Raw genomic sequence first — 27,448 nt, forward strand, 5'->3', positions numbered from 1 at the left:
ATCAGCTATCTGGATTTGGGTGAAGGAGAAATGGGGGAGGCTTGGGCAAGTTGCTGTGGGGGGTGCAGAGCTGTTGACCGGGGTGGGGTAGCCAGGTGGAAAGCATGGCCAGCCGTAGAAAAATGCTCATTGAAATTCGATTATCGTAGATTTATCGGTGGTGACAGTGTTTCCTAGCCTCAGTGCTGTGGGCAGCTGGGAGGAGGTGCTCTTATTCTCCATGCACTTCAGTGTCCCAGAACTTTTTGGAGTTTGTGCTACAGGATGCAAATTTCTGTTTGAAAAAGCTAGCCTTCACTTTCCTAACTGCCTGTGCTTATTGGTTCCTAACTTCCCTGAAAAGTTGAATATTGCGGGGGCTATTCGATGCTAACGCAGTACGCCACAGGATGTTTTTGTGTTGGTCAAGGGCAGTCAAGTCTGGAGTGAACCAAGGGCTATATCTGTTCTTAATTCTACATGTTTTTGTATGGGGCATGCTTATTTAAGATGGTGAGGAAAGCGCTTAAAGAATAACCAGGCATCCTCTACTGATGGAATGAGGTCAATATCCTTCCAGGATACCCGGGCCAGGTCGATTACAAAGGCCTGCTTGCTGAAGTGTTTTAGGGAGCGTTTGACAGTGATGAGGGGTAGTCTTTTGACCACGGACCCATTACGGACACAGGCAATGATCACTGAGTTCCTGGTTGAAGACAGCAGAGGTGTATTTAGAGGGCAGGCTGGTCAGGATGATATCTATGAGGTGCCCGTGTTTATGGATTTAGGGTTGTACCTGGTAGGTTCCTTGATAATTTGTGTGAGATTGAGGGCATCTAGCTTAGATTGTAGGACAGCTGGGATGTTAAGCATATCCCAGTTTAGGTCACCTAACAGTACAAACTATGAAGATAAATGTGGGGCAATTAATTCACATATGGTGTCCAGCGCACAGCTGGGGGCTGAGGGGGGGGTCTATAACAAGCAGCAACAGTGAGAGACTTATTTCTGGAAAGGTGGGTTTGTAAAGTAGAAGCTCAAACTGTTTGGGCACAGAACTGGATAGCATGACAGAACTCCGCAGACTATCTCTGCAGTAGATTAACTCCATCCCCTTTGGCAGTTCTAGCTTGGCGGGAAATATTGTAGTTGGGGATGGAAATGTCAGAATTTTTGGTGGCCTTCCTAAGCCTGGAATCAGACACGGCTATGACATCAGGGTTGGCGAAGTGTGCTAAAGCAGTGAATAAAACAAACTTAGGGAGGAGGCTTCTGATGTTAACATTCATGAAACCAAAGCTTTTACGGTTACAGAAGTCAACAAATAATAGCGGCTGGGGAATAGGAGTCGAACTTGGGGCTACAGGGCCTGGGTTAGCCTCTACATCACCAGAGGGACAGAGGAGTAGGATAAGGGTACGGCTAAAGGCTATAAGAACTGGTCGTCTAGTGCGTTGGGGAAGAGCAGATTTCTAGGCGTGGTAGAATAGAGTCAGGGCATAATGTTGTCACGAACCGGCTCAAAGTTCGTAACAAAAGGGAGACAACGTGGAGACAAGGAATAACAAAATATATTTATTAAATAAAGTAAACTAAGTACAATTAACAATGGTGTGTGTAATCAGTAGTGCAAGTGAGTGTTTTGCATGCATTAATGTGACAATGCGGGGTGTTGAAAGGTGCCAAAGCAAACAACCAAAAGGCCACAAAAATACCACAACAAAATCTATAAAGAAGTCTGCATGGAGAGTCTCCTCCATGAATGGGGAAGTGGTGTATTTATCCTGGGACACACCTGAGTCCAGGTGTGTGCCATTTCTCTGACGACCCTCCCGGCTCAGCCCACCCACATCCTATTAAGGAAAACAAGAGCAAAGAGAAAGAATTCGGCAGATAAAGTGGGAGGGTCGTCAAAATGTACAGACAATGGTATGGTAGGATGTGAGTATAGTGGAGGTAAACCTAGGCATTGAGTGACGATGAGATAGGTTTCGTCTCTGGAGGCTCCAGGGGGGGACAAAAAGAGCTATCTAAGGCATGTTGAGCGGGACTGAGGGCTCTACAGTGAAAAAAAACAATAAGAACTAGCCAAGACAGCAGTAGATAAGGCATATTGACATTAGAGAGAGGCATAAAGCAGTCACAGGTGTTGATCAGGAGAGCTAAGACAACAACGGGTAAATGGCGATGAATGGGCAGAGCGGGTCAGTTAGGTACATACAGGACCTGAGTTCGAGGCTGGGGCCGACATGTAAACAAAATGAGGTACCGTGTTATTGAAACAGTCCAGGGGGCATCAGCTGTGTAGCCGAGTGATCATGGGGTCAAAAGAGCAGCAATAGGTGAGTCAGGGTGCCGTTCGGTGGTCACTACTACGCTAGGCGAGCAGGGGACACAGCGTTCAGAAAAGCTAGCGGGCCGGGGCTGGTAGATGGTTTTTCGGCGACATCGTAACAGAATAGCCTGTTGAGACCACATCAGGCGATCACGTCTGCAGTCCAGTCGTGATGGATCGGCGGGGCTCCGTGTCGACAATAATGGGTCCAGGCCAATTGGCAAAGAAGGTATTGTAGCCCTAGAATTAGCTGGTATATGGGCCTACCTCGAGGCTAGCTCAAGGCTAGTTGGTGCTTTCTTCGGGACAGAGGCGTTAGCTAACAGTAGCCACTCGTTTGCAGCTAGCTAGCTGCGATGGTCCGGTGTAATGATCCAGAGCGGCAGGAATCCGGGTGATGTGGTAGAGAGAAGCAGTCCGATATGCTCTGGGTTGATATCGTGCTGTGCAGACTGGCAGGTATTGTCCGAGCTAAGGCTGGCTGGTGACCGAGAAAAAGGTGAAGATCGCTAGCCGTGGCTAACAAAGACTAGTAGCTAGTTAGCTGGCTAGCTCCTGATGGAAGTTCCAGTTATAAGCAATAAAAATAGCAGATCTGTACCACAATGGGTGAGGCGGGTTGCAGGAAAGTATATTTAGTTCGTAGATAGAAAGTGAGATTAATATATATACGAAAAAGACTGGCTATTTACACTAGATAAGACACTGGATAAGACAAAGACAAACACACACGTCCTACTGCTACGCCATCTTGGTCAGACACTTTGGGACTATGTCATCAATGGACTAATGTGTCTGGTTGCCTATTTTGGGATGTCTGGTTTTTCTGATTGTCTTAACTCACCACCACTAATAAGCTGAGTTTCTCAGCTATTTTTTCTTCAGCAAGTCAATTAAGTATATATATATATATTGTTTTACATCCATTGTGAATGATAATACCTCACAGTATTTAAAAAAAACTTTCCAACACTCTCCTCCTAGATAATCACCAGGCCTTGGTGTGAAAGAGCAAAATGTCATGCTCTGAGCATCCCATATACCCAGTGGAAACGCCATAAAATACCCGAAGACCTTTCCCTTTGCCAAAAACAACTATGTCTGTCCCGAGCTCACTGGAGCAGAAACTGTGATGGCCCAGAAAAGGATAGTTGATTCACTGTAGCCAGTGACAGCTTTGGGCCAGACCTTCATTGGGCCAGACCTAGTTGATTGATTTGATGCAATGTTGGCTTCACTAGTGATATCTTAAATCAAGACAGATAGAAAGGGAGGCAGACAGGCGGTGGGAAGATAGATGAAATTGAAAGAACCTTGCATTTTAATCAGGACATTTTCAGTTTTTATTTGTCAGCTTTATGTATTTTACTTAGTTGACAGTGTAAAATATAGTCCTACTGCTACATTGGCCTATAGGCTATCTCATAGTTCCATGTGCTAATTTATTTAGCCGCCAGTGTGAATCAGTGTGTTCATATGGCAGAGGCTGGTGCTCTCCCATTAGTGGAATTTTAACTTTTGGGGGTTTTATCATTTTAATCCCGATTTGTATTATTAGCCACGTGACAATGATTTTGAGAAACGGAAACTTTACTATTGAAATGAAACTGTTCCACGAAAATGTGCATATGATAATCATAACTGGTATGAAGATCGGTAGAAATGGTAGGATAAATTGTAAGCTTCTCCAAACTTGAATTTCACAAACTTGAAGATGTACAAAGGTTAAATAAAACACCCAAAATGTAATGAAAATCATCTAAATGTATTTTGTGTGTTCAGACGCCACGTGTGGACAAAGTCATGGAACCTTATGACAATCGGATTAAATGAAATACATTTTTCAGAGAAAAAACTTGTAAATCGGTCCAATTCGACCGGAACACAGGAGGGTTAAGAGAAATATAACTAGAGGGCCGTTGTAAGATTGTGCCAATTAAAACTGAGCACAAATGAACAGCTATGCGATCCAACGCGGAGAAAATTGCTCACCACGATCCAGCACCAGCGGGTGGAAAGCGTCACTTGCACGGTGTTGCTTGCTAGACTAGTTGACTAGTACGGCCACGTGTTTGACATTGGCAGCAGCAGGCCTGCGAGCCAAGTGCGAGAGAACGCAATTTGATTTTGTTCCCATTCCCTTTACGCCAACTTTAGAATTGTAAACTAATAGAAAATGTAAGTGGAAAACGATTGCGAAAACTGCTCCAGATCACTTGATATCCACCACAAGGGGGAAAGAATAGAATATGGAGAATGGAAGGGTCAGACCCGAATTAACTTAAAATGGTATATCGTACAGCAGAGCGTGTCCAACTCCAAACCAACCACACTGAATAGATAGGAGCATATCATGAGCGCACAGCTTACAAAACAGAGCTGAGAGCTCTCCGTGCAAAATAGGGCCCATATATACATATCCCATGTTTTTTCTCTCTCTCCCCCCTACCCCAATCTCATTATCATTTATATCAACAATGCAACGGAAAAAATTGTTTAATCGTTTTTATTGCAACACAAATTATTGCAGCTTTACCATCTCACCACCAGGGGGTGCTGTACCATCTCCAGCACCTCTACATCCCATGGCAATGGATAAAACAGGGTGATTGGTTCAATAATCTCAAGCAGGATGGCAATAGAACATAACAGGTCCTGTTATTGGTCAGGTAGGCACAAGGCCCGGAGTGACAGGCCTGCTCATGGGACCTGGCTCTTGTAGCCGTAGTTGAGTTCTGCCCCTCCACTAAGCAGCAGGTCGATCCCAGTGCAGAACGTAGCATCAGCAGCCAGGTACAGAGCAGCCAACCCACTCTCAGCTTCTGTCCCCATTCGACCAAGCAGCTGTTGGAGATTAGGAAGAATGTTAAAGATAAGGCATCAGGTTCATCAAGACGAGAGATGCAAGTGAAATTAGGAAGTCTCTACCAACCCTCCCTTTTCAATGCATTCTGAAATATGTCATTGTAACAGATCTTATATTTCATCGTATATCTTGTATTGGCTCCTGTCCAGTGAGCACTTGCCTGAGCGTTCTCTCCCTCTTTAATGGTAGCTAAGGTATCTGCAGTCTGTCCAGCCAGCTCCTCCCACAGAGGTGTCATCACATTACCAGGGGAGATGCTACAAGATAATACACATTTAGACTGCAGCAAACAGAGCTAGAGATAAGAGAAAAAGTGGAAAAATACAAAAGTATTTTTAAAACAGGACAGACAAAGGGGCAAGAGAAAAAAATAAGTAGAAAATCAAAAAAGTTTGTAAATGGATACAGATGCCAGGTCGACTCACCAGTTGACTCTCACTTGGTACCGACTCTCATCCACAGCCATGGCTTTTGTCATGGCAATGATCGCCCCCTTGTGGAGGAAAAAAGACACATCACCCCTGTTAGGCCTACTTCTCCAAGCCTCAAACAGTGGAATAAAGTACTGATGCATACTGTTATCTAGATTTTTAGTTCACCTTAGTGGCTACATATGGTGCTGCATTTTTCTGACCAATGGAGCCCACCAGACTGGACAAGTTAATGATGTTCCCCTGGCGCTGTCGCAGGTGGGGCAGGGCATACTGAGGAGGGGAGAGAGGTGGGGAGATCTCGTGATGAAGTAAAACATATTATAAGCTATATAATAACCCATTATTAAGGCTCATACATGCTTATAACAAGTAATAAAGCATTATACCTGAAGGCTTTCAGTAAAGTAAATATAATGAGTGAATTATTTACTTTGGAGGCCAGGAAGTAACTGATGAGGTTAAGATTCAAAAGATCTCTGAACTCATCTGCAGTAGTGTCATCTGTGGGTTTATGAGGTGGGTCTGAAAGGGGATGAAATTGAGGGAACTCAATGAATACAGCATAAACACTAATAAAAATGTTTATGGAGTATGTGAATTGTAGAATAGGGGGAAAAAACATGCATTTCATATCCACAAAAAAAGTGTTAAGTGGTACAAAAACGTATGCAGATCTTAAAAAACGATGAAAACCAGTATAGCATTAAAAATACATCCACGTTGCGACTTGCACCTTTGTCAGGGTGTGACGATCAGGAGGTGATCGGTTTGATGGTGCAAGCTGCAAAGGGTATACACTAAGTACAATACATTAGGAACACCTGCTCTTTCCACATCAGACAGACTGGGTGAATACAGGTGAAAGCTATGATCCCTTATTGATGTCACTTCAAATCAGTGTAGATGAAGTGGAGAAGACAGGTTAAATAAGTATTTTTAAGCCTTGAGACAATTGAGACATGGATTGTGTATGTGTGCCATTCAGAGGGTGAATGGGCAAGACAACATATTTAACTGCCTTTAAACAGAGTATGGTAGTAGGTGCCAGGCGCACCGGTTTGTGTCAAGAACTGCAACACTGTTGTGTTTTTCACCATAAATAGTTTCCTGTGTGTATAAAGTATGGTCCACCACCCAAATGACATCCAGACAACTTTGGGAAGCATTAGAGTCAACATGGGCCAGCATCTCTGTGGAAAGCTTTCGACACCTTGTAGAGTCCAGGCTGTTCTGGGGGCAAAAGGAGGGGTGCAACTCAATATTAGGAAGGTGTTCTTAATGTTTTGTACACTCAGTGTATGTGTTTTTAATGCTTGAATATGCCTGTTTAAATAATGGCTTGCCAGGGCCTCCCAAGTAGCACAGCGGTCTAAGGCACTGCATCGCAGTGTTAGCTGTGTTACTACAGATCCTGGTTATATACCGGGCTGTGTCGCAGCCGGTCGCGCCTGGGAGACCCATGAGGCGACGCACAATTGGCCCAGTGTCGTCCGGGTTAGGGGAGGGTTTGGCCGGCCGGGATGCCCTTGTCACATCGCGCTCTAGCGACTCCTGTGGCGGGCCGGGTGCATGCACACTGACAGTTGTTCGGTGTTTCCTCCGACACATTAGTGCAGCTGGCTTCTGGGTTAAGCGTGCATTGTGTCAAGAAGCAGTATGGCTTGGCGGGGTTGTTTTTCGGGACAATGGGACAAGACTATAACTACCAAATTGGATATGACAAAATTGGGGAGAAAAAAGGGGGTAAAAAAAAAAGTATATATATAATAATAAAAATAAATGCCTGGACGTGGCTTGGTATACCAACTATCAGCTGATTTGTGGATATATCATTTCCTTAACAACATCAATTCTCATACAAAATGATAACAGATACTCACGCCACCCAGCATTGTTGACCAGACAGTCTATTTGACCATAATGCTCCACTGTCACTGAAATCAACCTCTGCAGAGAGAATATCATACGTTGAGTTGACTGCACTCTGTCATTGACCACCACACTGTGTAAGACGTTTATAATTTCTATCTCCAGGTATGTGGACCTATGATCCCATTAACTATGTACCTACCTAACTTGCTACATAGAGCCTAAGCTGAAAAACCAGCTAGACACACCACTAAAATAACATAGAAAAATACACACATCCCTCAGTCAAACACACAAAACAGGTTATAGCAATGTCACTATTGTTCACAAGCCCCAGGGTCTGGACACTGATTGATGATTGGATGGGTCTGGACACTGATTGATGATTGGATGGGTCTGGACACTGATTGATGATTGGATGGGTCTGGACACTGATTGATGATTGGATGGGTCTGGACACTGATTGATGATTGGATGTGTAGAAAAAAAAAAAGTCTCTCTGGATAAGAACATCTGCTAAATGACCTAAATGTAAAACATTATGGAAAGCTTCCGTCTTACAGTGTTAGTCTGATCACTAATACATTTTAATTGTCTGATGAGGCTTCATCTATCTGTCCACTCCAATATATATATATATATATACACAGTTGAAGTCGGAAGTTTACATACACTTAGGTTGGAGTCATTAAAACTTGTTTTTCAACTACTCCACAAATTTCTTGTTAACAAACTATAGTTTTGGCAAGTGGGTTAGGACATCTACTTTGTGCATGACAAGTAATTTTTCCAACAATTGTTAACAGACAGATTATTTCACTTATAATTCACTGTATCACAATTCCAAAGAGTCAGAAGTTTATATACACTAAGTTGACTGTACCTTTAAACAGCTTGGAAAATTCCCGGAAATTATGTCATGGCTTTAGAAGCTTCTGATTGACTCAAATTATGTCAATTAGCCTATTGGAGGTCTACCTGTGGATGTATTTCAAGGCCTACTTTCAAATTCAGTGCCTCTTTGCTTGACATCATGGGAAAATCAAAAGAAATCAGCCAAGACCTCTGAAAATAAATTGTAGACGTCCACAAGTCTGGTTCATCCTTGGGAGCATTTTCCAAATGCCTGAAGGTACCACGTTCATCTGTACAAACAACAGTACACAAGTATAAACACCGTGGGACCACGCAGCCGTCATACCGCTCAGGAAGGAGACGCGTTCTGTCTCCTAGAGATGAACGTACTTTGGTGTGAAAAGTACAAATCAATCCCAGAACAGCAAAGGACCTTGTGAAGATGCTGGAGGAAACAGGTACAAAAGTATTTATATCCACAGTAAAACGAGTCCTATATCGACATAACCTAAAAGACCGCTCAGCAAGGAAGAAGCCACTGCTCCAAAACCGCCATAAAAAAGACAGACTACGGTTTGCAACTGCACATGGGGACAAGGATCGGCATTTTGGATAAATGTCCTCTGGTCTGATGAAACAAAAATAGAACTGTTTGGCCATAATGACCATCGTTATGTTTGGAGGAAAAAGGGGGAGCCTTGCAAGCCGAAGAACACCATCCCAACCGGGAAGCACGGGGGTGGCATCATGTTGTGGGGGTGCTTGCTGCAGGAGGGACTGGTGCACTTCACAAAATAGATGGCATCATGAGGATGGAAAATTATGTGGATATATTGAAGCAACATCTCAAGACATCAGTCAGGAAGTTAAAGCTTGGTCGCAAATGGGTCTTCCAAATGGACAATGACCCCATGCATACTTCCAAAGTTGTGGCAAAAAGGCTTAAGGACAACAAAGTCAAGGTATTGGAGTGGCCATCACAAAGCCCTGACCTCAATCCTATAGAACATTTTGGGCAGAACTGAAAAAGCATGTGCAAGTAAGGAGGCCTACAAACCTGACTCAGTTACACCAGCTCTGTCAAGAGGAATGGGCTAAAATTCACCCAACTTACTGTGGGAAGCTTGTGGAAGGCTATCCAAAACATTTGACCCAAGTTAAACAATTTAAAGCCCATTTTTAATCTGATTAAATGTCAGGAATTGTGAAAAACTGAGTTTAAATGTATTTGGCTAAGGTGTATGTAAACTTCCGACTTCAACTGTATATATATATATTTTTAAACTAATTAATAAATGTATGTCAGCACAGACCTCAATGCCTGAGTGAACTCTCAGTCTGGGAGGCAAGCACAAAAAAACAGGGGAAGAAAACAGGAAACACAGAGAGCTTCAAATAATTACCGACTGGGCCTTTAATAGTGATTTCTAAGCAGTTTATAAGTAGACCTTCAAATGAGGAGCAAGGGGCTTGCTAGAGCTGTGAGTAAACTCAGTGGAGAAGAGTCCTTTCACAGACAGGGAAATCCAACAAAGACTAAAGATAGGTGGAGTGTAGATTACAATACAAAATGTTATAGTAAGCATTCTGATAAACCACAGGTCATGTGATCCATTGAGGAATAAGGATATAAACTCTGTTGAAATGTTGTGCATATGAGTGATCATTTGACTCTCATTTCACTGCCCTATAAGATAAGTCCTTGCCCAGAAGCCCTACCTTGATGTCCTCCTCTTTGGAGATGTCACAAGGTACAAATTTGCATGACCCTGGCCCTGCCCTGTTCAGCTCGGCCTCTAGAGCCTGTCCTGCTGCCACTGTAAAAAAAAAAATATATATATATATATATATATATATAATAAGAATACAGTAAACTTATGAATATGCAATGTAAAGATGATGTAGAGAGGGATTTTTTTATGATTCATAAAGTCTTCAATAATGGATTACTGATGAATTAAGATTCTCAGACACATTATTAATACCTGTGTGGTGATTCTGATGGTTTCTTGTAACTGATGGCTTCTACGGTTGTGGCTAGATGAGTAGGAGAACTAATGCAGCAGGTTAGGAGAATTAATGTAGCAGGTTAGGAGAATTAAAGTAGTAGGTTAGGAGAACTAATGCAGCAGGTTAGGAGAATTAATGCAGCAGGTTAGGATAATTAATGTAGCAGGTTAGGAGAATTAACGTAGCAGGTTAGGAGAATTAACGTAGCAAGTTAGGAGAAAAAGTTTAAGGTTAGGCTTAGCTACAATCCTACAGTTGTCACCGACGCAACTCGAACATGCAACTTTTGGTACGTAGCTATACTCCATCTAGCCACAACCGTAGAAGCCACCAGTTCCACCACACCTGCAATGGTATACTTTAATCTGAGCAAAAAAATCTAATAAACATGCAGCCACTCACCCCCTCTTGCACAGAAGACAACTTTGGCTCCATTCTCCACTGGGAAAAAAACAACAGAATAGCACATTATTGTTTCCCCAGTAACGTTACCTCACTCTGCTCAAATCTCAACAAATCAGCAACTTTGATTCTTACCGAATACTTTAACAATCCCTCTACCAATCCCCTTGGACCCGCCGGTCACAATGACAACTTTGTCTCCGTAACGCAATGTACTGCCTGACATGTTCACAAGAGCCAACCCGTCACGGCTGATGATTTCAGTGATGATACGTTCGCAAAGAACCGCCACTACCTGGTTGACTGTGTTGGTCGAATGCCGCAAACAAAGTTACTTGCCCTCTTTCCAAGCTACACTTTTTACTCTATTTCTTTACATGCAGCAAAATATATAATTGCATCCCTCCCGTTGTCTTTTTGTCTTTTACTTTTCTACATTAACTTTCTCTTCCCTCCTCCAAGTTCCTCAAAAATCATGGGATTTGTTGTCGCCTGTGAAGACAGGTGAGCGGCTTTGTGGGACTTGTAGTTTAAGCTCCATGCAAGTTCTAACGCACATCCTGGTGCTGCAACCTGCTGTGTCAACATGCATACCGGTATCTCAGTCTATGTATTAGGCATATTCTGAAATGGAAAAAATAAGCCATTACATTCATCAATTAATCAAGAAGCCAATGGGATGGTTTTTGCAATTGTTTAATGCATAATAACAAAAAATACTTTAAATACCTTAATGCTCACTTTCCTGTAAAATCCACCTCATATCAGTGTTATAACTGTTATACATTTTACTTGTTCCCCCCCCCCCCCCTTCCAACTGGCACACGTCTCTAAATAGTTAACTCAACCATCAATTCTTATTTTACATTTACATTTGAGTCATTTAGCTTACAATCTTCTCCAGAGCGATTTACCGGAGCAATTAGGGTTAAGTGCCTTGCTCAAGGGCACATCAACATATTTTTTTACCTAGTCGGCTCGGGATTCAAACCAGCAAAATTTCGGTTACTGGCTCAACGTTCTTAACTGCTAGGCTACGTGCCGCCCCATGTAACCTTTTTCTAGCCCAGAAATAATGCTGTTGACATCTTACAGTGGTCACTATGTGTCACTTACATTTTTGTTGACACAACACCTGTGAGTCATTACCTGTCTGACACGTGTGCACCATACCCTATACTATACCATACACTAAGCCAACTGAATAAAGGCTTATGAAAGGATAATCAGAAAAGGAGTGTCATGGCTTTTTGTTGTAGACTTTCAGTTTTACTGTTTGGTCTCATAACATGTGTTAACATGTTTGTAAATGTGACTTGGGCCCTACATTTTTCCTGACCACACCTCACCAGGAAATGCATTGGCTCTGCTACATAACTCGTTTAGGGCCCTGAGTGTTTCCTGGTAAGGTGACATGGTCAGAAAAACACAGGGCCCTAGTCAGGAGCAATATAAATACTGAAGCCAGAATGGAACTCCAAAATACATTCTCACTGGGATTTTATGGGTGTTCATTTGGATCTCGTGAGGACATCAGTACATGTGTTGAGGATGGTGTGTGTGTGTGTGTGTGTTTTTGTGTGTTTGTTTATGACAGGGAGAGAGGGAAAATTAAAGACTTTAAGAGAGAGGCAGGGGGCTGACATTAGGGGGTGGGGGTATGAAGAGGACACCATGCTGAGGTTGTAGAGAGAAGGCAGTGGATTGAATTTCGACCTGACAGCATTCTCCAGAGAAATAGTAGGCATGAGAGAGAGCAAAGGGGAGAGACTGAAGGCTGTGACCTACAAACAAGCTTAACTATCTTCACTTCACCCAGGGTGGGGTATCAGCAGACAGATTAACACTACCCCTGAAGGAGCCATGATAGACAGACAGAGAGACGGCCAGAGAGAGGGCCGGACGGACAGACAGACAGACGGCCAGAGGGAGGGCCAGACAGACAGACAGCCAGACAGACAGCCAGACAGATACCCTGTGGTGGAGGTACAGTAGTGGAGGCACCGTGATTCTCTTGAGTAATTAGTCTCTATCAACAGTAGCTGACTGACAGAGGGGTGAGTGGAACAGTGCAGGCTGCTTCTTGTAAATAACACCAATAATATGGTTCTTACTTCACAGCAGCATGCTTGGGCTTGTAACTAGGATGTTTATGAGTAGGACTCTATGTTATTCTAATAATGGCTGTGTTGACTGTAAAGACTAACCTTCTGATTAAAGAAATAGTAATTCTGACCGAACATAAAGGTTAAAGGTTCTGATTGAAATAAACACCTGTCTAGTTCATGCTTTTATTTGTTATTCTGTACTGTAGTTGTAAAATGTGTCTTGCATACTACCGGTCAAGAATTTTAGAACAGCTACTCATTCAAGGGTTTTTCTTTATTTTAACTATTGTAGAATAATAGTGAAGAAATCAACATTATGAAAAAACACATATGGAATCATGTAGTAACCAAAAAAGTGTTAAACAAATCAAAATATATTTTGTATTTGAGATTCTTCAAATAGCCACCCTTTGCCTTGATGACAGCTTTGCACACTATTGTCATTCTCTCACCAGCTTCACAAGGTAGTCACCTGGAATGCATTTCAATTAACAAGTGTGCCTTCTAAAACGCTAATTTGTGGAATTTCTGTCTTTCTTAATGTGTTTAAGCCAATCAGTTGTGTTGTGACAAGGTAGGCGGGGTATACAGAAGATAGCCCTATTTGGTAAAAGACCAAGTCCATATTATGGCAAGATCAGCTCAAATAAGCAAAGGAAAATGACAGTCCATCATTACTTTAAGACATGAAGGCCACTCAATACAGAACATTTCAAGAATTTTGAAAGTTTCTTAAAGTGCAGTCGCAAAAACCATCAAGCACTATGATGAAACTGGCTCTCATGAGGACCGCCACAGGAATGGAAGACCCAGAGTTACCTCTGCTGCAGAGGATAAGTTCAATAAAGTTACCAGCCTCAGAAATTGCCGCCCAAATAAATGCTTCACAGAGTTCAAGTAACAGACACATCTCAACATCAACTGTTCAGAGGAGACTACATGAATCAGGCCTTCATGGTCGAATTACTGCAAAGAAACCACTACTATAGGACACCAATAAGAAGAAGAGGGTTGCTTGGGCCAAGAAACACGAGCAATGGACATTAGACCGGTGGAAATTTGTCCTTTGGTCTGGAGGCCAAATTGGCGGTTTTTGGTTCCAACCACCGTGTCTTTGTGAGACGCTGTGTGGGTGAACGGATGATCTCCGCATGTGTATTTCCCACCATAAAGCATGGAGGAGGAGGTGTTATGGTGTGGGGGTGCTTTGCTGGTGACATTGTCTGTGATTTATTTAGAATGTAAGGCACACTTAACCAGCATGGCTACAACAGCATTACGCCATTCCATCTGGTTTGGGCTTAGTGGGACTATCATTTGGTTTTTCAACAGGACATTTTTATTTTATTTTTTAAATCTAATCTTCATTTAACCAGGCAAGTCAGTTACAATGACCCAACACACCTCCAGGCTGTGTAAGGGCTATTTGACCAATAAGGAGAGTGATGGAGTGCTGCATTAGATGACCTGGCCTCCACAATCCCCTGACCTCAACCAAATTGAGATGGTCTGGGATGTGTCAGACCGCAGAGTGAAGGAAAAGCAGCTAACAAGTGCTCAGCATATGTGGGAACTCCTTAAAGACTGTTGGAAAAGTATTCCATGTGAAGCTGGTTGAGAGAATGCCAAGAGTGTGCAAAGCTGTTATTCTACAATGTAGAAAATAGTAAAAATAAAGAAAAACCCCTGAATGAGTAGGTGTTCTAAAATTCTTGACTGGTAGTGTATTTGCGGGTGAATTGGCATAAATTACTTAAAGCTTACATTTCTGTTAAATAATTATGAGTATTAAAATTGCCAATAATGTGAGTTGTTTCTCCTCCCACTTCCCTATCTGCCTTTACCTGATATGTCTCTTCTTCTGCAGTACCTGATATGTCTCTTCTTCTGCAGTACCTGATATGTCTCTTCTTCTGCAGTACCTGATATGTCTCTTCTTCTGCAGTACCTGATATGTCTCTTCTTCTGCAGTACCTGATATGTATCTTCTTCTGCAGTACCTGATATGTCTCTTCTTCTGCAGTACCTGATATGTCTCTTCTTCTGCAGTACCTGATATGTCTCTTGATAACTTCAGCAGTGTTGTGCATTTCTCTCTAGAGTAAGGGGACAAACTGTCCTCACAAAGAACTAAATAGAAGTTGAATGACAGACCAAGGAATGGAGAACCATGACAAGGGTGGAGGTGAAGGAGGAGGAGAAGGAGACAAGAAACATCTCCCAGAGGAGGTGAGCGAGAGCGACAAGGAGACCAAGGACCAGCGCAACAAGGCGGAGAAGGGAGAAAAGGAGACAGAGAACAACAGCAGTGAAAAGGAGAGGGTTGAGGGGAAAAGGGAAAGCTGCCGTCGCTCAGGCTCCCTGTGGAGGGGGGGCTGGGCCCTGACGGAGCGGCTAGCCATCAACGTGTCGGGGATGCGCTACGAGACACAGCTCCGCACTCTGGCCCAGTTCCCTGACTCCCTCCTGGGGGACCCTAACCGCAGAATTCGCTACTTTGACCCTCTGCGCAATGAGCTGTTCCTGGACCGGAACCGGAACTGCTTCGACGCCATCCTCTACTTCTACCAGTCTGGCGGGCGGCTGCGGCGGCCTGCCAACGTGCCCCTGGATGTGTTCTTGGATGAGCTGCGCTTCTATGAGCTTGGTGAGGAGATCATGGAACGCTTCAAGGAGGAAGAGGGCTTCCCCAAGGAGGAGGTGCCTGCGCTGCCTGAGAACGAGATGCAGAGGAAGGTTTGGATGCTTTTTGAGCACCCAGAATCCTCCTCGGGCGCACGCATCATCGCCATCATCAGCGTCATGGTCATTGTGGTGTCCATCGCCATCTTCTGCTTGGAGACGCTGCCTGACTTCAGGAACGAGAAGGAGCTCCGAGAGGTGAGAGGGGACCGTTGTGGAGCAAGGGGCCTGATGGCCAAACAGAAATGACACACAGGAGAGAGAGAATGAGAGAGAAACAGAGAATAGTAGAAAAGGAAACAAACAAAGGGACCAGGAGAAAGGAGAGGCTGCGGGAGATGTGCATAAAGCACAGATAGAGGAAGGAGAGGAATGAAGAGAGGATGAAAGAGTAAGGAATGCATCTCGACAGGGTGCTAAGAGAACAGAGGTTAGCACATTGGGAGACTGATGATGGGGTGATTGTCAACAGTCAGTGAAGGATGACAATTAGTAAAGGATGACAGTTAGTGAAGGATGACAGTTAGTGTTTGACAGTTGGTGAAAGTCAATGACAGATGTCACCCTGTGGAACATAAATACTACATGTGTGACGACACAGGCCCCTTACAGGGTTAAACACAACATGCGACACACACACCCTCACACACACACACACACACACACACACACACACAGGACAGAGAAATTTCGGAGCTTATTTTAGTCATGTCGTTAAAATTGAGGGAAAGGATTGGGAAGAGTGGGGGGTGAGGAGAGGGCGAACGAAAGTGTGGTAGGAAAACAGGAGAGATAGGTTGGAGGAGAGAGAGAATCACAGTTAGGGAACTAGAGAAAGAGGGAGGTCGCAGGTAAGAGCGGGAGAGAAAAAGGGGTGGGACAGAGAGAGATGAGGGGCAGGAAGGGAGGGGTAAATATCGACTGCACAAAGAACATTATGCTTTATTGATGGTATCTCCAGATCACTGTCCATCTGTGTCTCACATTGACTGGTGCTCCAGGATCACTGCCAAGACGACTCCGTACGGGAATAGATGGAGTTGATAGGAACATATAAACTGAGAGAGAGAGAGAGAGAGGGAGAGAGAGAGAGAGAGAGAAAGAGAGAGAGAGGGAGAGAGAGAGAAAGAGAGAGAGAGGGAGAGGGAGAGGGAGAGAGAGAGAGGGTAAGTGAAAGTGGAGTGCAAAAGAGGAGAGTGGAGAGGAACGTGTCTCAGGTTACTCCTGAGAGATCTAAAGGAGCTATATATAGCGTAAGGACAACCCTAAGAGCACATCAACACGTAAACGTTGGTTCCCATTAATAAACACACTGACTCATACCCACTGAAAGAGGCATGGAAAGAGTAGTACAGAACACCTATTTGATGACTCGCACAAAATGAAATGAACCCCACACGCCAAGTGGCTTACCGACAAGGTTGGCTTAGCTGCCTTTGGATTTTGAGGGATCATGTAAAAGCACAGAACACAAGGTATACGGTGGGTCTTACCAAAGCGCATATGCACACACCCGACCTCTCACACTCACTCAGTCACTCACACACACTCACATGATCAGAACATCTGACATAAGACACACAGTGCTCTGTACAGACTCAAAATGGCAGCATAGGTGGCAGCAACTGAAAATAAATCCTTGTCTTTTACAAGACGATCACCTTCCGTTGCAACGGTAGCTCTAGACACTGCATACAGTATTGAAAGACATGCTGTATGGTTCTGTGACCATTTGGAATGAGCGGCTAGTTGTTATACCTTTCTTATTGGGTGACAAAGAGTGAGAATGTCTGTCGGGGCAGTGTGATCATGGCTTTTGAACCTCATAAAGGTGAGGAGAAATGGAACTAAAGTGGGTGACAAATGTGAGGGCAAATGTTACTGTCATTTCAGTTGGTAAAAGCATTCCAGGCCTCTACATAAAGACTAACATATGCAGTATATGCACAAACAAACAACTGCTGTATATGTACCTCACACAGGCACACTCATGCAGGCACACAGACACACACTAACACACAAACAGAGGATCATAGACTTTTGCTTCACTATAATTTTATCATAGGTAATAAACATTATGAGCCATTTGACTCCAATCCGTCTTATGGCTGGACATACCATAAAACCTAAATTTGACTGTCTCACTTTGAACCCCAAGACTGCTTCTTAGAAAACATTGTCAGGATGAAATGAAGTGTCAGATTCCTCCGTCAGTCCAGACGCTGTGCTGTAACATTAGCCTTTGTCACATGCAGTCATGCACTATAATGTTTTTCTTCTGTTTAAATATAGAGACCAAACACATTTGTATCAAAGTCTGCAGAAAGAAAGAGAGAGAGAGTGTGATTACACAAGTGAAGTTATGTTAACACAGTATTACAGTTATCACAGTCTTAATCAGACCGTGATGACAGATACATTTTCCACATGTGCTGAGGAAAGACTTTGCCACCTTTAAAATAATCACTTCTCCTCCCTATCTCCTCCTTCTCATGTTTACTGTAGTCATCATGGTTCTCCCCGATCTCTGTCTAACCTTCCCTCTTTACTATTTCTTATTAATTAATTGATGTCCTTCATTACCCTTGTAATGAACACGAGGGGAGACAGAGAGCTGGTTTCAAGCGCAGGGCGCAGCAGGTGTTTATTGCAAAGGACCACAGGAGGAGGCAGGTAGCTGGGTCCAGAGGCAGACAGAAGGTCATGCACAGGGGGTCTAAAAGGGCAACAGTACAGGCAGGGAAAAGGCTAGTAACGTCGTCCGGGAGATCAGGCAATAGGTAGATAACAGGAAATCCGATAGGCTAAAGTACAGACAGGGAATAGGCAAAAGGCATCGTTAGTGAGGCAGGCAAAAATGATCATACACAGGAGTATTAAATCACAGGAACACCAGCGCTCTAAAAGACATCTGTCACAAAACAAACCTCACCGTGATGGGGTGCAAAGAACTGAACTAAATAGTGTGTGATAATGACATACAGGTGTGTGAACAGGTGATTAGAATTCAGGTGATTGGGATCTGGAGAGTGAGCTGCGTTCAGGGGATCTATGTGTTGGAGGGTGTGAGTTGGAAGCAGACGTTACAACCCTGTTTGTTATCTCTTGTCTAAACCACGGTCATTCCCCCTTCACTGTTCTACCTCCCCTCAATCTCTCCTGCTTCATTTCTACCACTCACTTTCCCTCTCTCCTTCTCTCCCTCCAGAAATTCACCTACCAGCCCCATCCTACCCTCCCCAACATCACCATCCTGGTCCCTCCCACTGGCAGTGCTTTCCATGACCCCTTCTTCCAGGTGGAGACCATATGTATCTTCTGGTTCTCCTTTGAGCTCATTATGCGCTTAGCCAGCTCCCCCAGTAAGCTCCACTTCTTCAAGGACGTGATGAACACTATCGACTTCCTCGCCATCATTCCCTTCTTCGTCACTCTGGGCACAGAGCTGGCCAGGGACAAAACCTCCAACAAGGACCCGGGCATGTCTTTGGCCATCATCAGGGTCATTAGGCTGGTCAGGGTGTTCAGGATCTTCAAGCTGTCGCGTCACTCCAAGGGCCTTCAGATCCTGGGCCAGACTCTGAAGGCCAGCCTGAGAGAGCTGGCCCTGCTCATCTTCTTCCTCTTCATCGGAGTCATCCTCTTCTCCAGCGCTGTCTACTTCGCCGAGGCGGACAGTCCCGACACGGTGTTCACCAGCATCCCCGAGGCCTTCTGGTGGGCCGTGGTCTCCATGACGACAGTGGGCTACGGGGACATGTACCCTACGACTCTGGGGGGCAAGCTGGTGGGCTCCATGTGTGCCATCGCTGGCGTGCTCACCATCTCCCTGCCAGTCCCCGTCATTGTGTCCAACTTCAGCTACTTCTATCACCGAGAGACGGAGTGTCTCGAGAAAATCAGTGAGTACACCCACATCAGCACCTCTGTCTGGGAGGGTGAGGACGAGGAGGGAGACGAGGGGGAGGGAGACTACACTCCCCTGTATGTGGGTGACTGCAAGGGAATCTGTAACCCCCTCAATGGGACACTGCTGTCAGGACTGTGTGCGGGGCAGGACGGGTGGGAGAACAAAGGCAACGTGTACCTCAGGGAACCCCTGGTCACTCAGGTGTGAGACAGGATGGATAGATAGACAGAGGATCTGCTGAATACAACCCTGGTACTCTGCCTCTAAGTTAAATAGAGAGAAAGATAAAGGAGGATGGCAAAGTAAAGGAGAAGAGATACAAAAAATTACTATTTTACTCATGGACTTACTTGCACGCTTGCACCGTCAATGGCTTACACCGTTTACTACAAACAGAACTGATGAGACCATGGCAGAGATATTGTGACAGCTTGCTTTTTGCTAATGTCACTGAGAATCGAGTATGATGCCATCATATTGACAATAAAAACAGCTGAAACAGAATGTATATTTATTTATTATATATTTACCAGATTGTAATAACAGTCTATACAGTACATACAACTCTAGCAATTGTAAATGTTGGTGTTTTTAAGACATGAGTGAATTGCAGTGCCATTTTATTTGTTATTGTGTGCTAGCTAGCTAAATGCACAGGGCCATTTTTAATGTGTGTAGAGGGTTGACTAAGGGCGTTTCTAACATTTTTGTGAACCCAGTGCAGTTTGCAAATTTTTTTGTGCAGTGTGAACACTCCCAAAGGAACTCAGACCCCCTCAGAAGAGCCCCCTAAGCGAACCGAACTGAGATCATCTCGAGAGCTGGTCTGAGTTCGGTTCTCTTGAATTCCGAGGTTCGATTCCTTTTTTAGGGCAATGTGAACACAAAGCTCCCCAGGTTCACTTGTCATTATTTCCGCACGACACACTAGACTACTGCAGCATTGTTTCCCTGCCGTAAACACTCACATTGGTGCCACAAAAGAGAGAAGTGGATGCGCAGGTTCATGGAAAAAAACGTGATGTTTTTTTATATTGATTAGCGGCAGGGTAGTCTGGTGGTTAGAGTGTTGGACTAGTAACCGAAAGGTTGCAAGTTCAAATCCCCGAGCTGACAAGGTACAAATCTGTCGTTCTGAACAAGGCAGGAACCCACTGTTCCTAGGCCGTCATTGAAAATAAGAATTTGTTCTTAACTGACTTGCCTAGTTAAAATAAAGGTAAAATAAATTAGCGATTGTCAAGAATCCACCGAAATGTTTAGTTTTTAGTTCAGATTATTTGTTTGCCATATGTGATCTATAGGCTAAGAGATGTTCATAAAACTGTTTATTTGATTGTGGGGTTTGAATAGTGTGAGAAGACAACAATATATTTGGTGAGAATCACAACATAGGGTCCAAAATCAATTCTAGCTCTTAAAAGGGGGGTAGCCTACATTTGGTGTACAATTTTCAATTACAGTATTATTTAATCTGCAGTTATTCTTCTGCTATTTATTCTGTTACCAATAATATTTACGTGTAAATAGTGTCTTCTGATTAAAATGATTATTTCTCTCCTTTTTTCACTAAATGCAGTTTATTAGCTTCCAACATGTAAGCAGGTATTTATAGCTGTCCGATAACACGTTTTGATGGAATGGCTTGTCCTGCACTGCACTTTGTAAAAGCCTGGAATGCATTTAGTGAATTTTGGAAAAAGATCTTGGTTCCTTTCTAAACATGGCAATGCCAATACAAAGAGGACTCGGACCACAAAATAGGTGAAGTGAACTGACAAAAGAGTTGAGTCCTCATTCAAAGATCAGTTCTTTTAAAGAGGACTATGTGTAAAAACACTCTGAATGTCCTGATGGGACTGGGCACCCGTCTCTGAAAGCTATGGCAGAAATGCTCTGCAGTGATATTGTGTTGACGTGGAACACAAAGAAATCAGCCTGGGGGCTGTGGTGCAAACAGAGAGCAGCACTAAGTGTTGGTCCTGGGCCAGTGGAGAGTTTTCAGTGTGTAATGGAGACAGCTAGGCTGGGCGGCAGGGAAATCTGATCCTGGACCTGTCAGGCTTCCAGCTGACCCTTCCTCCCAATGGCTGTGCAGGGCTAACACTAGTAGATACCACTGGCCTAAATCCATACTCACCCGACTGGGTAGAAGTACTTTACTGGTCATCCAAAGACACATCCCTGCCCCTGTCCATGTTACCATGGTGCCTCAATTACCTTGCCTACTTAGAATGTGTCTTAACAAAATGCTTTGCACAGTGTTCAGTGTTTATAATGTGCTTTATAAATATGTTCTTATGATCAGAGATTGTGAGCTCCACAGATTGTATAAGAGAGTGGGTTGTGTGTGTATGTGTATATGTGTGTGTGTGTGTGGTTACCAGTATGTGTTCTATGACTGTGTGTGTGTGTGTGTGTGTGTGTGTGTGTGTGTGTGTGTGTGTGTGTGTGTGTGTGTGTGTGTGTGTGTGTGTGTGTGTGTGTGTGTGTGTGTGTGTGTGTGTGTGTGTGTGTGTGTGTGTGTGTTTGTGTGTGTGTGTGTGTGTGTGGTTACCAGTATGTGTTCTATGACTGTGAACCCTGTTTATATTTGTTGTATTTAATAAAGATGGTATTTTATCAGTTATCTAAATGAGTCCCTGTTTTGTGAATGGAGGGGAGATGAGTCAGCAGATGCCCACTTCACACAAAACAATTATCTAAAAAACAACAACCAAAATGTCAAGTCTTTCAAAATGTTGACACAATATGTTAAATGTCTGATATTTTTGGTAGATTTAGATACCATCTGTTTAACTTGGTAAGAGAGCAGATCATTTGAGTTCCCACTTCACACGCACCCCAAAGGATTGAGTTGATTTACCTCCTTGCAATTATCTCTTTAGTCTCTCGAGGTCAAAGCACTCAGTGCAAATCCTCCCAGTCATCCCAGCTCAGGGACATCATACTGAGGACAAATCCTCCCAGTCATCCCAGCTCAGGGACATCATACTGAGGACAAATCCTCCCAGTCATCCCAGCTCAGGGACATCATACTGAGGACAAATCCTCCCAGTCATCCCAGCTCAGGGACATCATACTGAGGACAAATCCTCCCAGTCATCCCAGCTCAGGGACATCATACTGAGGACAAATCCTCCCAGTCATCCCAGCTCAGGGACATCATACTGAGGACAAATCCTCCCAGTCATCCCAGCTCAGGGACATCATACTGAGGACAAATCCTCCCAGTCATCCCAGCTCAGGGACATCATACTGAGGACAAATCCTCCCAGTCATCCCAGCTCAGGGACATCATACTGAGGACAAATCCTCCCAGTCATCCCAGCTCAGGGACATCATACTGAGGACAAATCCTCCCAGTCATCCCAGCTCAGGGACATCATACTGAGGACAAATCCTCCCAGTCATCCCAGCTCAGGGACATCATACTGAGGACAAATCCTCCCAGTCATCCCAGCTCAGGGACATCATACTGAGGACTCTGTGGTTGTTTCTTCTGAGCCATGAAGCCAGAAGAAACATGGACTGTGTATTTTGCAGATTGAAATAATTATGTAAACTATAACGAATTATACAAACAACATACATTTTATGGGACAACCATACAAAACATTCCCATAAGTACAGTGATTCATGTCTGTAATGCATTTCTTTCTGCAACATTCTTCACTGGGAAAAAAGCCTAGTTGGCAGAAATGGTGAATTGTGCAGGTGGGATTAAATAAATATGCGATAAGTGTGACACTAATGCAATTATATCAATAACCATACTCTACATAGAAATAACATCAACCAGTTCCATGCCCTCTACTCTGCCAGGGAGGACTGAGGAAACTCAGTGACTGTTGCTAAAAGAGAGAATTAAATGCTTCTAAATAAAACTGGAGAAAAGCCAGACTGAAGTGAAGTTGAAATGAATGGGTTTTCAGCAACACTGACGGTTTGAGCAGATGAGTCTCTTCATGCCCTCACTGCTTGATGACTGTCCCAATGATTACATACCCTGACCCCCCTCTCCCCCCGGGTAGGCTGACATTCCGATGTCGTGTTGTGGGTTAGAGGTTTCTACTGTAATATATGGACAACTCATTTTGTGGTTTTGAGTGATTTATGCTTGTTTTTGGTTGCTATTCATTGAATTGAGAAAAAAATACAAGTGGCAATCTTGTTGTGTAAGGAATTCCTGTATGTGAGCTGAAAATAAATTAATCATAGTTTGTCTGTTTTGTTGAATACCTTCACCCAGAGAGTCGAGGCATGTCTGTCCCTGTTCACTGGCTTCACTAGGTGGTGGTGGCCTGTTGTGGCCTGAAGCTTTCCCTTATTATCTACCTGTTTCTTTCATCCTCTCCTCCTCTCTCTGTGACGTGCAGGGTCCCAACACTAACGTCAGTCCTGTTTGCAATTACCCACAGTGCCCTATGCTGTCTGGAAGAATGAGTTGGATTGATGTCTTTCTGGCCATCTGCCGTTCTTCTATTCCTCTCCTCTCCTCTCCTCTCCTCTCCTCTCCTCTCCTCTCCTCTCCTCTCCTCTCCTCTCCTCTCCTCTCCTCTCCTCTCCTCTCCTCTCCTCTCCTCTCCTCTCCTCTCCTCTCCCATCCCTCCCTCCCTCCCTCCCTCCCTCCCTCCCTCCCTCCCTCCCTCCCTCCCTCCCCAACTCTTCTTTGAGAGGATTAAGTGTGTTGATATCTCTGTGTGTCTTTGTCTCATCAATGTGTGTGTGTGTGTGTGTGTGTGTGTGTGTGTGTGTGTGTGTGTGTGTGTGTTCGAGGTTTGGTGTGTCAGTTGCAACTTGAACGTCCAGTAATATCCTTGTCTTTAGTCACAAAATATTGACGCGTGTCCCCTTTTTGTAGTACAAATCTGTACACAGTTTTTACACAAGGTACAGAAATAACCAAATCTTTGTCATTGTAATTTAAATAAATCTCTAAGATTTTATTACATACAATATACACACAACCTGGATCTGCAAACCTGCATTAAGACGAAGGATTTGGGTAGGCAGTAATGACCTTCAACGAAAGGCATTTCAGAGGGACAGAGGAAAACAAATCAATATGACAGAACCAATGAGAATATCTCTTAATTAACCAATAAATAATTAAAGTACAAGAGTAATGAAACAACTATTAAATTAATACATTAATCAAAATGAAAACAGACTGCTGTGCAACACAGACTGACAGACTGTGGTGCTGTAAATCTTTTATAAAAATACTAACAACCATCATTTCAGACACCAGACAATGACAAAAAATGACTAACCATACATAAATACTGAGAAATAACAATATTAACAACAATAACCGTATTAGGATTGTCATTTCAGGACAAGTTGAGGTACAAGTTGAGATAAAGTCAAGGGAAGTGTTGAGTTTGTAGAGGACAAGGAGAGGGAGAGAAGAGGGAGAGAGGAGGTAGAATAGTATAAAAATAGTTTGACTACAGTGTGTTTGTTACCTTTAATTACATATAGTTGCTACACGCAAGTTTATCTCACATTTGAACTTACATATAAGTAGAAGTATTAGTATTTATTTGTTGAATCATTCTATGCAGTACAGCTGGAGATGGATGACGTTCTACAGATGACCTTTTGGAAGTTGAGAAGAGAACATTTCTGATTGTGCGTTAACTGACACTGAACACCAAGATCTCAGTACAGCATCTCTCTCAGCCACGCTAGAGGGTAGAGGTTAGGTTGAGGAACTGGCTAGCTGAAATGATTAGAACAAGACAGTGATTATCAGAGAATAGAGCTGGGTTGACAGAGGACACAACACTAAGTTAAAGCTCCCTTCTGCAGCACACTGGAGCGCAAAAGTTAGGGCATGGGCTCTATTTTAAAAGATTATTAAAGGGTGTTGCCACAGCAACATAAATATCGTCATCGCTCAAAGCAAGCTTATTGATCCCTGATCATGTCAAACAGGACTCAAATCACACAAGAACACTCAAATCAGACAACTGCTAAATAGTAACCATTTGTAGAGCACTGCATCCACCAACCCAGACCTCTATCAAAAACACCACAGTGGTACTAGGTGGTAGAGTGCAGTAAATTGGGGGAAGTGTAGTAAAACTGTGGTAAAACAGAAGTGTTTTCATAGAGGCGTCCCAATCAGGGCAGGTCGCAGGGCAGGATGGTGTTCCTGCGGTCGTAAGCAGTGTCGTCACTCTCTTCTCCTTGACTCCCCTCATCCAGCACCCTATCCCTCTCCTCTTCTTCCTCTGTCTCGCTCTGATATCGGTCACTGTCTCGCCCCCGCAGTCTCTCCCTCTCTCTTCCTCTATCTCTCTCTCTGTCTCTTTCCCTGTCTCTTTCCCTGTCTCTTTCCCTGTCTCTTTCCCTTCTGTCTCTATCCCCTCTGTCTCTCTCTCTGTGGGAGCGAGGGAGTGTGGGGATCTGGGAAGACAAAGAGAAATAGAGTCAGAGACAGGCCATCAAAGGACCATCCAACTCAAACGTTCACACAAATATTCCATTGATATCAATACATGATAAACAAGAAGTTAGAATTGAGCCCTAGGACTAGTGGTAGCTGTAACCCTGCAGTAAGTCAATGGGAAGCCAGCCTACCTGGTTGTCGTGGCTTGGCAGGGCGCAGTAGCCAGGCTCTGTTCTGCGGAGGATGCGTGGGGAGTGGGTACGGAAGGCAGAGGGTCGTGGGGAGTGGGAGTGGGAACAGTTGGAGCGCGGGGAGGGAGAGCGGACAGAACGGGGGGACGGAGAGCGGACGGAGCGGGGAGAGTTGGTGATGGAGTAGATCTGTGACAGGTTGGAGTGGCCGTGGTGGTTGAGTTTGGGCGGGCGGGGGGAGCGGGGGGGTAACTCGGGGGGTCTCTTGGAGTCCACCAGGTCTATCTCGGTGAGGACAGGGGGCGGGGGGATGAACTCCTCATCCTCAGGGGAGAGGAGCTCCGCATCAATCTCAGCTAGCTCTGCCCTGGACAGGTGGTCCACAATCCCAGCACCAAACGAGTCGCCCACCACGTTGATTGAGGTACGCATTCTGTCACTGACCCAACAGACAGACAATGCTAGAGTTAGCCATGACTGATCACTGTGTTACAGGTACACTACAAGACAGGAGCTCTCATGGATGAGTAGATGCCAACAATAGCAATGCCATCTATAGCTAAGTACCACTCTACCCTTTACAGTTGACAATATGCATTGCATTTTGACACAGCTTGACGTACCCTACTTTTCTTTCATAGAGATAATCAGCAACATTGAATCATTGCAGTCTAATGTCATCATGTTGTTGAAAACAAAGACCAGAGTATCTGAAGTGTAACATCACAGTGATTGTGTGTATGTGACTCACAGCAGCCAGTCGACAGCGATGAGCAGGCTGATGTCCTGGGTGGGCAGGCCCACAGCTGTAAGGATCAACAGCATGGTGACCAGGCCTGCGCTGGGAATACTGGCCGCTCCCACACTGGCCAGGGTGGCTGTCATACTGAGAGGAGAGGAGGGGAAGGAGCGAGGGAGAGGAAGGAGAAGAGGGAATTGACCTCACACACACGTTTCTCATTCCAAGACATTGTCACCACAGAATGCATTAGCATGTGACTCATAAAAGTCATCAGCAACCACAACTGATACATACAGTAAACCTACACTTCCAAGGAGGAAGTGACACAGCTTTCTCTTACATACATACAGAGCATGACAACCTTAAAACCATCACTGCACTTTAGTACTATACCTTAAAGCATAATATATTACACCCAGGTAACACACCTCAACACAAAAGTATCCTAAGAAACCCCCTGGGCCAGGGTTGTTAGTGGTAAAGAAGAGGCCTACCTGACGGTAACGATCTGTCCTGCGTCCAGGTTGATGTCATTCATCTGAGCGATGAAGATGGCTGCCACCGCCTCGTACAGGGCTGTGCCGTCCATGTTGATGGTGGCTCCGATGGGCAGCACGAAACGCGTCACCCGCTTATCGATCTTCAGATTCTCCTCCAGACAGCGG

General features: G+C 44.2%; 3 protein-coding genes across 3 annotated transcripts in view; 1 reads left to right on the plus strand and 2 right to left on the minus strand.

Moving 5' to 3' along the window:
- Positions 1-4,804: 4,804 nt before the first annotated feature.
- Positions 4,805-11,242, minus strand: LOC120034208 (17-beta-hydroxysteroid dehydrogenase 14-like). Its single transcript, XM_038980678.1, has 9 exons — positions 10,886-11,242; positions 10,751-10,789; positions 10,058-10,155; positions 7,495-7,561; positions 6,045-6,136; positions 5,780-5,884; positions 5,606-5,673; positions 5,341-5,437; positions 4,805-5,158 (listed from the first exon to the last, which is right to left on the minus strand). Exons 1-9 carry the CDS (start codon positions 10,974-10,976, stop codon positions 5,015-5,017), a joined length of 801 nt encoding a protein of 266 aa, XP_038836606.1. The 5' UTR covers positions 10,977-11,242; the 3' UTR covers positions 4,805-5,014.
- Positions 11,243-15,018: 3,776 nt separating this feature from the next.
- LOC120034021 (potassium voltage-gated channel subfamily A member 1-like) lies at positions 15,019-19,657 on the plus strand. Its single transcript, XM_038980414.1, has 2 exons — positions 15,019-15,738; positions 18,749-19,657. Exons 1-2 carry the CDS (start codon positions 15,019-15,021, stop codon positions 19,655-19,657), a joined length of 1,629 nt encoding a protein of 542 aa, XP_038836342.1.
- Positions 19,658-25,582: 5,925 nt separating this feature from the next.
- Positions 25,583-27,448, minus strand: part of LOC120034022 (excitatory amino acid transporter 2-like) — a 13,170-nt gene continuing 11,304 nt past the window's right edge. The window contains exons 7-10 of the mRNA XM_038980415.1: positions 27,278-27,448; positions 26,793-26,927; positions 26,042-26,480; positions 25,583-25,867 (exon numbers count right to left, since the gene is read on the minus strand). The exon at positions 27,278-27,448 is cut by the window's right edge and continues 24 nt beyond it. Of these exons, the coding sequence (XP_038836343.1) occupies positions 25,583-25,867; positions 26,042-26,480; positions 26,793-26,927; positions 27,278-27,448 (1,030 nt within the window). The remainder of the gene's footprint in view (positions 25,868-26,041; positions 26,481-26,792; positions 26,928-27,277) is intronic.

The sequence above is a fragment of the Salvelinus namaycush genome, chromosome 41 (assembly GCF_016432855.1).
Source record: "Salvelinus namaycush isolate Seneca chromosome 41, SaNama_1.0, whole genome shotgun sequence".
In the NCBI taxonomy this organism is placed as follows: domain Eukaryota; kingdom Metazoa; phylum Chordata; class Actinopteri; order Salmoniformes; family Salmonidae; genus Salvelinus; species Salvelinus namaycush.